Source organism: Embiotoca jacksoni, unplaced genomic scaffold, assembly GCF_022577435.1.
Source record: "Embiotoca jacksoni isolate LCO1_2020_lvr unplaced genomic scaffold, fEmbJac1.0.p SCAF_59, whole genome shotgun sequence".
Lineage (NCBI taxonomy): Eukaryota > Metazoa > Chordata > Actinopteri > Embiotocidae > Embiotoca > Embiotoca jacksoni.
Genome location: NW_027185413.1, coordinates 524,029 through 536,439, shown reverse-complemented (window position 1 = coordinate 536,439; position 12,411 = coordinate 524,029). Strand labels below are relative to the sequence as shown.

Genomic DNA, 12,411 nt, shown 5'->3' with positions numbered 1-12,411 from the left:
TTATAATAAAACGTGTTCAAATCAAAAAGTCCTCTAACAAACACTGAGCAGCAGGTCCAGATCTTTCTGTGATGAGCAGCTGACTTTATGAAGCTACCTGTGAGCTCAGTGGGACACATTCAGGACCTTGGACAGCTCACCTGCAGAACAGGACTGATATCCCAGCAGAGATACCTACAGAGTAGAGAAAACGCTGAGTCATCACAAGTTCTGTGATTGCTGGTGTTGCCTGGCTCCTCCTTGTTGTTGGCTGTCAATCATCATTCAGTTCGTTCAATAACTCTAAAATATCAAATATCTGAACAGACGATCTGTCTGAATAATTTCTCCCTCTGACATCAGAAATGTTTAACTGGTGTAAAACCTTGTTCTCTACGTATTCTGGTTTTCTGTGTCTCCTTCACAATAAGAGCAGCCGTGTCTCCTTCACAATAAGAGCAGCCGTGTCTCCTTCACAATAAGAGTAGCCGTCTCTCCAGATGTTCATCTGATTAAAACCTTCAGTCGTACTAAAATACACAACAATCACTTCTCCTGTTTCTACTTCGAGGTTCAGTAAATATCGTTGCAGGTACATTTTTCTAAATTTATCTATTTGCATGTTCCCTCCCAGTATTTTACACGTTTAAGTAGAAACCCTCGATATTACATATGTCCTCAGGAAAACACCCTAAATGAACACCGTGTGTTAAACTGCACATTTGAAAGATCCTCCCTGCACCTCGTTAGTAGATCAGATGAGACATTTTTTTGCAGGTGATGTGAAGTTTGCACCTGATTTCACACACGTAAACAAACCTTTCATAAATCCATCAGACCCAGAGAGTCTCCAGTCATACCAGCGGCTCAGAGGCGCTGTAATTAATCTGAGATGATACGAACATTATTTTGCTAATATGCTCACAATGTTTATGCAGTAATGTTTATCTTGTTTACCATCTTATATTACTGCGTTGGCTCTTCAACTTTTGCTTATTAGCAATTAGTTAAAAGTAGAGCAGAGGGACGTTTTTCTGGTATCAATTAATAATTTATTCAACCAACATTTTAATTATAGTATTACACTATTTAAAACATCGTGTCCTTCAAGGTGAAGTCAGATGTATGACCAACGTCACTCACGGTGTCTGTTTTCTGTCTCTGGTTCCAGGGACGTGTGAGGACAGCTTGGCCACGCCCCTCCCCTACAGCTCCTTCACCAGTTCATCAGCGTACGGCCGAGGACACGGAGCCGGTTACGCCAAACTCAACCGGAAACAAGGTACGCCCCTTTTAATGTACTCAGCAGTGTCTGATATTGTAGTTGTACTTTGGGTTATAATTCAAATTTTATTGTTGGGATATATAATTATTACTGCGTTATGTTTTTGGTGTATCATCCAAGATGCAGCACACATATCAACACATTTACCAAATAGAAAGGAGGAGTCTTCTTCTTCATCTTCTTCTTAATCTGAGGGATATTTGGATCTTTTCTGGTGACAGTTATCGTCAGATAGTTTTATCAGATCTATAATGACTTTGATTGTTTTTATATAAATGAATAGATGCAGAAAAAATACTCCTGGAATCAGTTGACAGATGACTCCTCTCCAAATCTCCACACTGAATAGAGTCGTTTAACTTTGTCTCGTAATGAGTTGGAAGAAGGCTAAAACTACAAAGCAGCTATACATTGACTGAATTTCTACGTACTGTAAATGACTGAGCAAACACTGAACTTAAAACTAGGAGGTTGTGTTCCTATTCTATTCTATTCTATTCTATTCTATTCTATTCTATTCTATTCTATTCCAGCTTGATTTTACAAACCATATATATAAGTAATAAGTAATATATATAATAATATATATTAAGTAATATATAAGTAATATATATATAATAAATCTTTTCATGTCAGCGCCACTCAGTCAGAGTTAATGGCTCAAAATGAAGACGGAACTTGCACCATTAAATGTACACACATAAATTAGTGAATCTATTTAACTCCAGGAAAATGAACACCCAATTTTGAAAACACCTGTTTTTGTTGTAGATATACAGAACATAATTAATAAAATATCAGATGGTAACAGATTTCCTCATAAACCTCGGCCTGCCTCTTATTTGCTTTGTGATGACATCATTTGTTGGCCTGGTGTCTAATGAAGACGTCCAGACACATGTCCTCACTCAGCTGAAGACAACACACGGATGAGATGACTTCATTTGATCTTCTTTCCTTCTGTCTCCCGTCTTTCACCCTGTCACCCCGACAACACGCACAAATCCAGGCGCTGGAGGCTGGTCGCCCCTGGATACAGACCGTTACCCCTGGTTACAGGTAGACCTGGGTTCCAGGAAGCAGGTGGTCGCCATAGTGACACAGGGTCGCTACAGTAGCTCTGATTGGACGAGCAAGTATCGGCTGCTGTACAGTGACACACAGAAGAACTGGAGGCCGTATCTACAGGATGGAAACATCTGGGTGAGGAAGACATTTAACGCAGCGTACATCAAGGAACTGCAACTCTCACGTACCACACAGGGTTTTCTTTTTCAGGTCAAATCTGAGTGATATGCAGGCGGCAGCGTTTGTAGGTGTCGCCAGCTCTTTTGGTAAATTGGTAAACAAAGACTGAAGCACTTCTGTGGCTCGGTGTGGTTCAGTGGTGAAGTAGGAGGAGCAACAAGATAGAAGGTGTGTCACCGTTGAAATCAATCAAATCAGCTCCTCATCCGCTTTAAAAACTCTGTGGTGCAGCGTGTTGTCAACATGGTAACGATTGAAGAAGCTGCAGAACCAGCGACTGTAAGAGGAAACTCATCTGGGTGGTGCATTGGAATTGTGGGTAATTTAATTCAAAACTTTATTTGCTATTTTATCATTAATTTATGTCAAAGTGAACAAAGAACCCTCTTTGTTCATGTGGCTGAGGTTTCTTCTGTCATTATGTGCACGAACTGCCTGATTCACATCAAAGTCAACAGACAAGAGTCAGCTTCATTTTTTATATTATTTAAGATAAGGTTGAAAAGGTTGAATTTTTTTAATACATTTTTGAAAATGGGTTGAAATCTGTAGTACATCCACCAAACCTGTTCGTGGGATTTTGGATGAGTCTGGTAATGTGTGCTCTCGCCATCTAAAAGCATGAAAATGTCCCTCAGTCTGCTGTGTCGCAAGAGAAAAGGAGCGTGATCTCTTTGCGTTGTGCCGGCCCGAAAATAAGGTCAATAACCTGTCGGTCCAACCTCTGATATGACACACCATCAATGCACAACATTCACAGATACAGTTGGGCTTTGGATGGACACGTTATTGTTTACGATGGTGGATTAAAACGTTCTGAGATCGGTCCAGGTGCGTCGGCCATTTCTCCGTGGACACGACCAGAGACATTCAATTTGTGTCAAACTCTGGAGACGGAGACCCTTAAAATGCCGACAGGGATAAATCTCACCTCACAGTGGGTTTGATAAACAGGTGCACACATCCCATTTGTTCCTGAAACCCCAAAACAACAAAAATTGAATCTGGGTTAAATTTCCCAATCTTATATTCTTAGTTTGTTAATGTTGAGCTGATCTTCATGACTTCACGGTGAGCGTTGGTTTCCTCTGTTTCAGACGTTTGAGGGGAATGTGAACAGTGAGGGTGTTATCCGACATGCCCTGCAGCACGCTGTCCTGGCCCGCTTCATCCGCTTCATCCCGCTGGACTGGAACAAGGAGGGACGCATCGGAGTCCGTCTGGAGCTCTACGGATGCTCGTACTGTGAGTACGAGTGGACGAGGGAGACAAACCTGGTTCAAGCTGCCTTTTCTGTTTTATTCTGCTGTGCAGCTACAGATTCCAACATGGACATTGTTGTGTGTGTTTCATACCGTAGAACCGAGCAGGCTCGTGTGTGTGAGGTGAAGAAGTTACCTGTAGTGGATGTGAACAGTGGCCCAGTACAGGATAAGTCTGTCTAGATGATGGATAGATGGATTCAAAGTTAAGTTTGGTCTGTTTCAGATGAAGCCGTCCCCTCAGTCGAGTCTAAGTGTAGGTGAAGGTCAGTTAAAGCGTGGCGTCTGCAGCCCCTGTGTGAGTCCAGGCAGCGAAGGGAACCAGAACGGAGCTCAAAGCCTCCAAGAACCACCGTGGTTCTGGATCCCAGATCTGTTGAACTGGCAGAATATTGAATCTCCCTTCTCTGCGTGTGGTTTCCAGGGGCGGATGTGATCGGTTTCGACGGCCAAGGCGTCATCTCCTACCGCTTCAGGAGCAAGAAGATGAAGATCGTGAAGGATGTGATCTCTTTGAAGTTTCGAACCACGGCCAGAGACGGGGTGCTCGTCCACGGAGAGGGACAGCAGGGAGACTACATCTCCCTGGAGCTCAGCCGGGCCAGACTGCAGCTCAGCATCAACTTAGGTATCCGTCTCAGGAAACAGCTGTTTCTACTCTGTTGAAACTGGAAGCAGTTTATAATGTGTTGCATTACACACATTTACCACCTTTTCTGTGTGCGTGTGTGTGCGTGTGTGTGTGCGTGTGTGTGTGTGTGTGTGTGTGTGTGCGTGTGTGTGTGTGTGTGCGTGCGCGTGCGCGTGTGTGTGTGTGTGTGTGTCTCTCTCCAGGCAGTAACCAGTACGGCTCCATTCAGGGTCACACCTCTGTGACCAGCGGCAGCTTATTGGACGACGACCACTGGCACGCAGTCGTGATCGAGCGTTCCCGTAGAAACGTGAATTTCACCCTGGACCACCACACCCAGCAGTTCAGGACCAACGGCGAGTTTGACCACCTGGACCTGGACTATGAGGTAAAGACTCCAGCACACACTGACCGAGTCAACCAACATCACTGATGACGATGGGAAACCCAGAAATCAAACTTGCTGGCAATATGCCAATCATCGTATTTCATCTTTCAGTTAAACGGAGTTAATTTCAGTCAAAATGCAAACGGCTGGTTGTCAAACTTTGAAAATGTGTTTTCCATGTGAAAGCTGCCTCTCAGTGTGTGCAGATCGTCTTCATGCAGCCATGTAGACAAATTTAATAAAACGGATCAATACTGCTGATAAAACTGCTGCATCAGCTGCTGCTAATGGAGCTTCAATGTTGAGAGGAAGATGGAGATGGAGACAGTCTGGCCACCGAGTAACCCCATCAACCCCATCAGCCCCATCAACTGGGCAGCACGGTGGTGCAGTGGTTAGCACTGTCACCTCACAGCAAAAAGTTTCCGGGTTCGAATCCGGTCCTGGGCCTTTCTGTGAGGAGTTTGCATGTTCTCCCTGTGCTTGCGTGGGTTCTCTCCGGGTTCTCCGGCTTCCTCCCATCATCCAAAAACATGCACCTCAGGTCAGGTTACCTGGCGCCGCGCTAGTGGCAGCCTGCTGCAGCATCTCCCCCCTGAGAGCCCCCCTGCTGTAGTGAAGAAATTTCCCCTCGGGGATTAATAAAGTGAAATAAAAAAACAACAACATCAGGTCCATCAGACCCATACAACACCAATCATGAGTAATTTGGGGTTATTTCAGATAGTGAGGTTGAGACGTGTCAGTGTTAAAGTTGGAAACACAACATTTACCGCAGTAAGAAAAAGAAAATGTTCTTTTTCAATTTTCATGTTTCACACTTTCACACGTCTTCTTAATTTAGAAACGTGTTATATATGATGGCTGAATTGGGTGCATGTTGAAAAAACTCATGATTTGTTAATTGTTGACTGACAGATGTTACTGTGGGGATGAAGCAGCAATGAAAAATAATCCGACCTTTAACCCCTAGTGTTTGAAATTAGGCTTCAGGTTGCCAGAGAAGATGTTGTCTTAACGGCTGGTTGAGCTCACACAAGAAAACATACTGTAGCCCTTCTAGTTATAACCAGTCCCTTCACTTCACTTCACTTCACTTCACTTCACTTCACTTCACTTCACTTCACTTCACTTCACTTCACTTCACTTCACTTCACTTCACTTCATTTTAATTATAAAGCGCCAAATCACAACACAGGTTATTTCAAACAGCTGTTTCTACTTTGTTGAAACTGGAAGCAGTTTATAATGTGCTGCATTACACACATTTACCACCTTTTGTGTGTGTGTGTGTGTGTGTGTGTGTGTGTGTGTGTGTGTGTGTGTGTGTGTGTGTGTGTTGCTCACAGTCGTACAATAAGCATCGGAGAGGGATCTCTGTTATTCAGACTGCTGTGTGTCCTCAGATCAACTTCGGAGGCGTTCCTGTTTCTGCGAAGCCGAGCTCAGGTGGTAAAGAGAACTTTGTTGGTTGCATGGAGGGAATCACCTACAACGGAGACAACATCACCAACCTGGTCCGCAGGAAGAAGGCGGACACCTCCAGCTTTGTAAGACAAACCTCTCTCTGAATGTCGTCTGCGTTCTTAATACAAATCTGTCCAATGTCACTTTTAGGATTCTGCTCCTCTGAAATATTGTTTTTTAGGTTTATTATTATTAGAGTTCAAGCCCTGTAATTATTATTGTAATTTCTGTTCTGCTGAGGCTCAAATTGACCTGAACTGAGCTGGAGTGTGCTAGAAACATGAAACTTGGCACAATAACTTGAAATGATGTACATTAGCTTTTGAACAAAGACGAGTCCAATTAGCCAGATTCTGACGCTTTAAACAACGCCCTCAAATTAAATCTTTGATAGGCCACGCCCCTCAAACCAAAAGTCTGAGTCACCTGAAATATGACAAACAGGTGCAGCTCAATGTGCTCTAAAGAGAAGCCTCTTGATCATCGTAGATTGAGATTATCACAAGTTGCATAAGGCTTGTTGATATCTTATTTACTTCTCAAGATATTGACCAATAACATTTACGAGGGGCGGGGCTTAGTAGGAAATTGGCTCTATCATCATAGACATTTTCAGAACGTGTTTGGGGAGAAGCCTATTAAAACATTTAAAGCTTGACCCCACGGATTCGTACGAGATTCGGCGATCATGAACAAGGGTCATGACTCAGGTGATGCATAGAACTTGGTAATGATAGATTTAAGTGGGTGTGGCTTATTACATCAAACCTAAATCTTGTAACGTTACCGTAGAAAACCTACCAAGGTGCATTTATTTGCTTTCACTGTACAGAGTGTTTGTGTGAAAAAGAACAGATCCTTTATCTTCTAATTGTGACAACAGCCTCCCTCAAAAAGACCGAACCATCCTAAAGAACTTTATACATGACATTGGTTGGTTTGTAGACGGCGTCTGCATGGAGAGTCTGAGAGATGCAAACACCGGCACGAATGGGTTCGGTAACACAATATCAAACTATTTCAATTCAATCAGTATTATCTTATACATTGTTCAAAATTATATCAATGTACCTTCAAAAATTGGTATACTGCCCAGCCACACCGGGAAATGTGCACCTTATATACCCTTCAAACCTCTGGTAAAATAATAATAATAATAATAATAATAATAATAATAATAACAAACCTTTCATAGAGAAATGAAGAAATGCAGCCCAAAGTGCTTTACACCAATACAATTACATGGTGTTTCACTTATAAAAGAACATTTAAAAATATAGAAAATAAATAGAATGCGTAAAATTAAACACATAGATAATGAAGTCAAATAGTGCACCTAAAGAAGTGTTAGCGCACCAGAGTAGGTGAACTGTGTTCACTTAGACCAGCCTGGTTTAAATCATTCCAGTGTTTTTAATAAATGAATATAAAAATGAAGTTAAATTCAAAGTTTAAAGTGACTGATCAGGAGTGTATAGTTTGATTTGTCTCCCTACTCAGTGATAAAATCTTTACCTCCTCGTCCTCCTTGTTTTTCCTCCACTCAAGCATAACCTGACGTTCTCCTGCGCCGAGTCCAACTCCTTCCCCGTCTTCTTCAACTCCACGTCCTTCCTGCGTCTGCCGGGTCAGAGTGACAGCGACGCCCTGTCCGTCAGCCTGTCCTTCAGGACGTGGAACCCCAGCGGGCTGCTGATGTTCACGGCGCTGGCTGGTGGTTGGGTGGAGGTGGGCCTGACGGAGGGAAAGGTCACCGTCTACATGAACTTAACGCAGAAGAAGAACTCCCGTCTTGACATCTCATCAGGTGAGCTCTCAGTTGGTGAATTATTTGTCACCTGCGGCGTGTTTTTTATTCATTTCTTCTGGTGCTTTCCTTGAGTATCATGTTTGCTGCTGTGTTGACTAAATAGTTTTTGTCCTCAGGTTCCGGTCTGAATGACGGCCAGTGGCACAGTGTTCATCTGAATGCGGTGGAATACTACGTGATGCTGACGGTGGATGGAGACGAGGCGTCTACTGTGAGGACAGTCATCCCCATCTCCATCCAGACGGGAGGGACCTACTATTTCGGAGGTGAACTCAAAAACACAGCTAATCGTCCAAAGTATGTTTTTGGTTTCAGGCTGTGAACGGCATGTAATGCTGCCAGCGTGAGAGTTTAATGAATGACAGGCTGTAACCGGACAGATTTATATCGGGCATCGTGTTTTTAATAGTCCGACAAAGCTATGAAAGCTCAGAGAACAATATGTTTTTGTGTGCTTTTGTTCAACATACCCTATGTTCTGTGTCATTTTACTTTTGGTATGAACTTCCCTTAAAACGTTTGTACTGTTGCATGTAGTATGTATTTATCCATTAAAGCACTTTGTAATTAGTTTTTGAAAGGTGCTATATAAATAAAGCCTTTATATTTATTAAGAACTTCCAAGTTAGTTATCCAAATAAGTTGTTTGGCCTCTGAACCCTCGTGTTGTGTCTAACTATTGTAAATACCATTTAATATGGTGTTAGATTTGTATAATTACAGCATGTGTTGTCTAATTAAACTATCAAGCGTGATTAAATGTGCTGTTAAATCACAATGTAATTTGGGAGTAAGGGTAGAATTGCAGCTAAGTGTTACATATTTGCGATCTGATATGATTTCTAATGAGTAAAATGGCCTCTAATATTGGATTAGGATTATATTAGTTGTTGTTTAAGTACAGTTTATCACATCTTATTAGTGTACTGTAAATTAAAGTGCAACCAAAAAGGTGAGAGTATGAGGAGATGATCGATTCATTTAGATATTACTCAACACTAAAGACTTGTATCTCCCTAGTGTCCTTGGCTGGGACCTGCTGGGATGCTGATATCTTTAAAACTCTGCAGGACACTTATCATCTGTAAAAAAAGAAAAAAAAGAAATTTAATCAGAAAAAAAATAACTTTTTTTAATTTAAAAAAAAAAAAATATATATATATTTTTTGTCTAATTTATGTGACAAGAGGTGGAAGAAATATTCCCCACAAGCTAAACACCCAGTTCTGACAATTATTGCATCGGTATTTGTGCTGTGGTTGTGATGATGACCTTTGACCTCCTCCTGTCTCCAGGCTACTTCCTGCACACGAACATCCGATCCTCTCAGCGCTCCTTCCAGGGCTGCATGCAGATGATCCACATAGACGACCACCTGGCCGACCTCCGGGCCGTGGAGCAGGGCCTCATCGGGACTTTTGAAAACGTCAGCTTGGATATGTGTGCCATCATAGACAGGTATACAAACCCTGAACCTAAAGATTGGATTTAAAGAAGAGAGAGCACCGTGCTTTTGTTCTTGCTGTGTTCACATGAGTCTGTTTCTTGATGTCAGGTGTGTTCCTAACCACTGTGAGCACGGCGGCCGCTGCTCGCAGACATGGGACACATTCAGCTGCAACTGTAGCAGCACCGGATACACTGGAGCCACCTGCCACACCTGTAAGAGCGCACACACACACACACACACACACACACACACACACACACACACACACACACACACACTGTGCTTTGTGTGTGCTGAGTGTTGTGTGGTGTCTCCTCTGTAGCGCTCTACCAGCAGTCCTGTGAGGAGTACCAGCACCAGGGGAAGAGTTCAGGCAGCTACTGGATCGACCCGGACGGCAGCGGCTCTCTGGCTCCGTTCCGAGTCAGCTGTGACATGGCAGGTGAGAGGTCTTTGAATGTGTCACAAAGGTTGTTATTCATCTGCTGGACACGTTTCGGCCATAAACCATCAACAGCGTTAACAATACAGCTGGAAATAACAGACTATATAGAGACAAAAGGGGACAAGATGTCCAATCTGCAACCAGGACGCATGACAACTGAGTCCACCTGAGAAGGACACACCCCTTTGGACAAAGGCAGGCTTATAAAATCTCAAAACATCATAAATGATGATGTCAATAATGTAGTAGCCAAATCTAGAGACAAATTAAGAGCTATATTATATTTTATATTTAAAGTCAGTGAAGAGCAAAAGTGTCAGTGAGTGGAATCCAAATATAATTCAAAAAAGGAATAATTTATTTATAAAAAGACTTTTGTCTCTACATAGCCTGTAATTTCCAAATGTAATGTTAATGCTGATGATGGCTTGTGGTTGTTTGTTTGCCCACAATACAATGTTGTATAAACTCTGAGTGCTGGTATTCTGCTGTATTTCCATCGTCATCATAACCGTGCACCCGTCTTGTTTCCTGATCTGAGTTGTGCGTTCCTTTTTTCTACACATATTATGCATCCGCTAACCTCCCACACAGCGTCAGTCAATCTTTGTGTGGAGACTCAATGATTAATGAGTGTTTTGGTGTCTTCTAGAGGAAACGGTTTGGACCGTCCTGAAGAACAACCTGTCCCCTCAGACAGCCGTCTCCAGTGTCGACCAGGACGGAAAAGCAGTGCTGAAGATCACCTACAATGTGACGGATGAACAGGTACACAATAACAACACACTTATTTTGACCTACTTCTCCTGCTGCACAATCTGCTTCGTGGACTATTTCTTTTGTTTCTGTTTGGTGCTAACAGTAAAAACCTACAGCCACAAACACAATTAAATTCAAGTGTAAATCGAAGTACATAAACATGGTTTAGTGACAATTCTACATTTGAATATTTTTGCTAATATTGCATATGTTATGACTGCAAAATAAAAGCACACTTACAAATGACACCTGGCATCAATAAATCTCTAATACAGACCTGACCTCTGCTGACACAGTGAATACAGCAGGATGTTTATTTCCACATCAGTACATCAACAGAGTCACATGTTAGATATGTCATAATCACCACTCTGCTGCTTATTGTGTTGAAGTTATTTCTAGCTTTTCCCTGTAACTGTAAATTATTGTTAATATCTGGTCTGTTGAGGACTGGATGGATCTAAATGTATAATTATGGAAACCTAAACGGGATCAATTAAACACTGAGGGATCATTATAATATTATTGTTAAGTAAAGCAACCATGAATAACTAACTAATCAACAGAGAATTACAGAAGCTGTGTAATATTGGGATTTCATAATAAAGAGAAGGCTTCTTAATATAAAATAAAGTGATATGTTGTTTTTAACAAGTCATGTTTCTTGTTTTTTTTTCTTTTGAATTTGTGAGCAGGTGTTTTCAGTCACCAGCAGTGCAGAAAACTGTGAACAGTACGTAGCCTACGCCTGCCGAATGTCCCGTCTGCTCAACAGTCCAGGTGATGTGTCAATCACTGCTTTTCATTCACCAACTAAACAGATTGGATGTGATGTAGTTTTTCCTGATGTCAGACTAGTAATGAATCACATGTTCTGTCTTCACATGAGCAGGATATTTTTAAATAAAGCCTGCAGACTGACTTAAGAAGCGATGTAATAAAAGTGAAAATGAACCGAGTCTGTTTGACTCCCAGATGGCGTCCCGTTTACCTGGTGGGTTGGAAGAGCCAATGAGAGGCATTCCTACTGGGGGGGGTCCGGACCAGGAATACAGAAGTGTGCCTGCGGTATCGAACACAACTGTACGGATCCTAAACACTACTGCAACTGTGACGCTGACCTGCGAACCTGGTGAGTCCATCAAACAGCTTCTTATTTCTAACTTCACCACACACAGGTTACAGTTTGTATATTCACACTGAACTGGGCCTGTCACAATATAACGGCATTTAAAACAAATATATAATGTGGAAAAATGGTGTTAATAAAACACACATGATTATATTGTTAACAATCAAATCAGCACCAGTAATTAACTGGTTGATACATTAAGAGATCAGGAGAAAATGAGCATTTCCCAGCATGCCTTCTTCCTTTGTAATGTTTAAAAACAAAGCAATCAAATGGATCCAAGTGATTCATTTTTGATCAAACATTTGGGAACATTTCAACAAAGACAAGCCGGTTGCAGCGTTGCTCCTTCAGTGTTGTTGCCACTCACCATAAAATTTAGAAAATGCAGAAGTTCAGTTGCCCACTGGTGAATGATGATATCTGCATCAGCTGCCCCACATTGACAATAGGATCATTATATTTTATATGAGCCGACATATTTAGTCAACTTCTGATAAAAAAAAAAAAGAGGGATTTAAGATGGATTCATCCTCCGTTGTGATTGGCTGCCTT

General features: G+C 42.0%; 1 protein-coding gene across 1 annotated transcript in view; it reads left to right on the top strand.

Moving 5' to 3' along the window:
• Positions 1–12,411, top strand: part of cntnap2b (contactin associated protein 2b) — a 32,090-nt gene that overhangs the window by 6,844 nt on the left and 12,835 nt on the right. The window contains exons 2-15 of the mRNA XM_069173234.1: positions 1,151–1,261; positions 2,274–2,467; positions 3,610–3,757; positions 4,199–4,402; positions 4,609–4,793; positions 6,200–6,343; positions 7,809–8,067; positions 8,187–8,336; positions 9,366–9,528; positions 9,626–9,732; positions 9,843–9,962; positions 10,618–10,733; positions 11,420–11,504; positions 11,700–11,856. Coding sequence (XP_069029335.1) covers positions 1,151–1,261; positions 2,274–2,467; positions 3,610–3,757; positions 4,199–4,402; positions 4,609–4,793; positions 6,200–6,343; positions 7,809–8,067; positions 8,187–8,336; positions 9,366–9,528; positions 9,626–9,732; positions 9,843–9,962; positions 10,618–10,733; positions 11,420–11,504; positions 11,700–11,856 — 2,143 coding nt within the window. The remainder of the gene's footprint in view (positions 1–1,150; positions 1,262–2,273; positions 2,468–3,609; positions 3,758–4,198; positions 4,403–4,608; positions 4,794–6,199; positions 6,344–7,808; positions 8,068–8,186; positions 8,337–9,365; positions 9,529–9,625; positions 9,733–9,842; positions 9,963–10,617; positions 10,734–11,419; positions 11,505–11,699; positions 11,857–12,411) is intronic.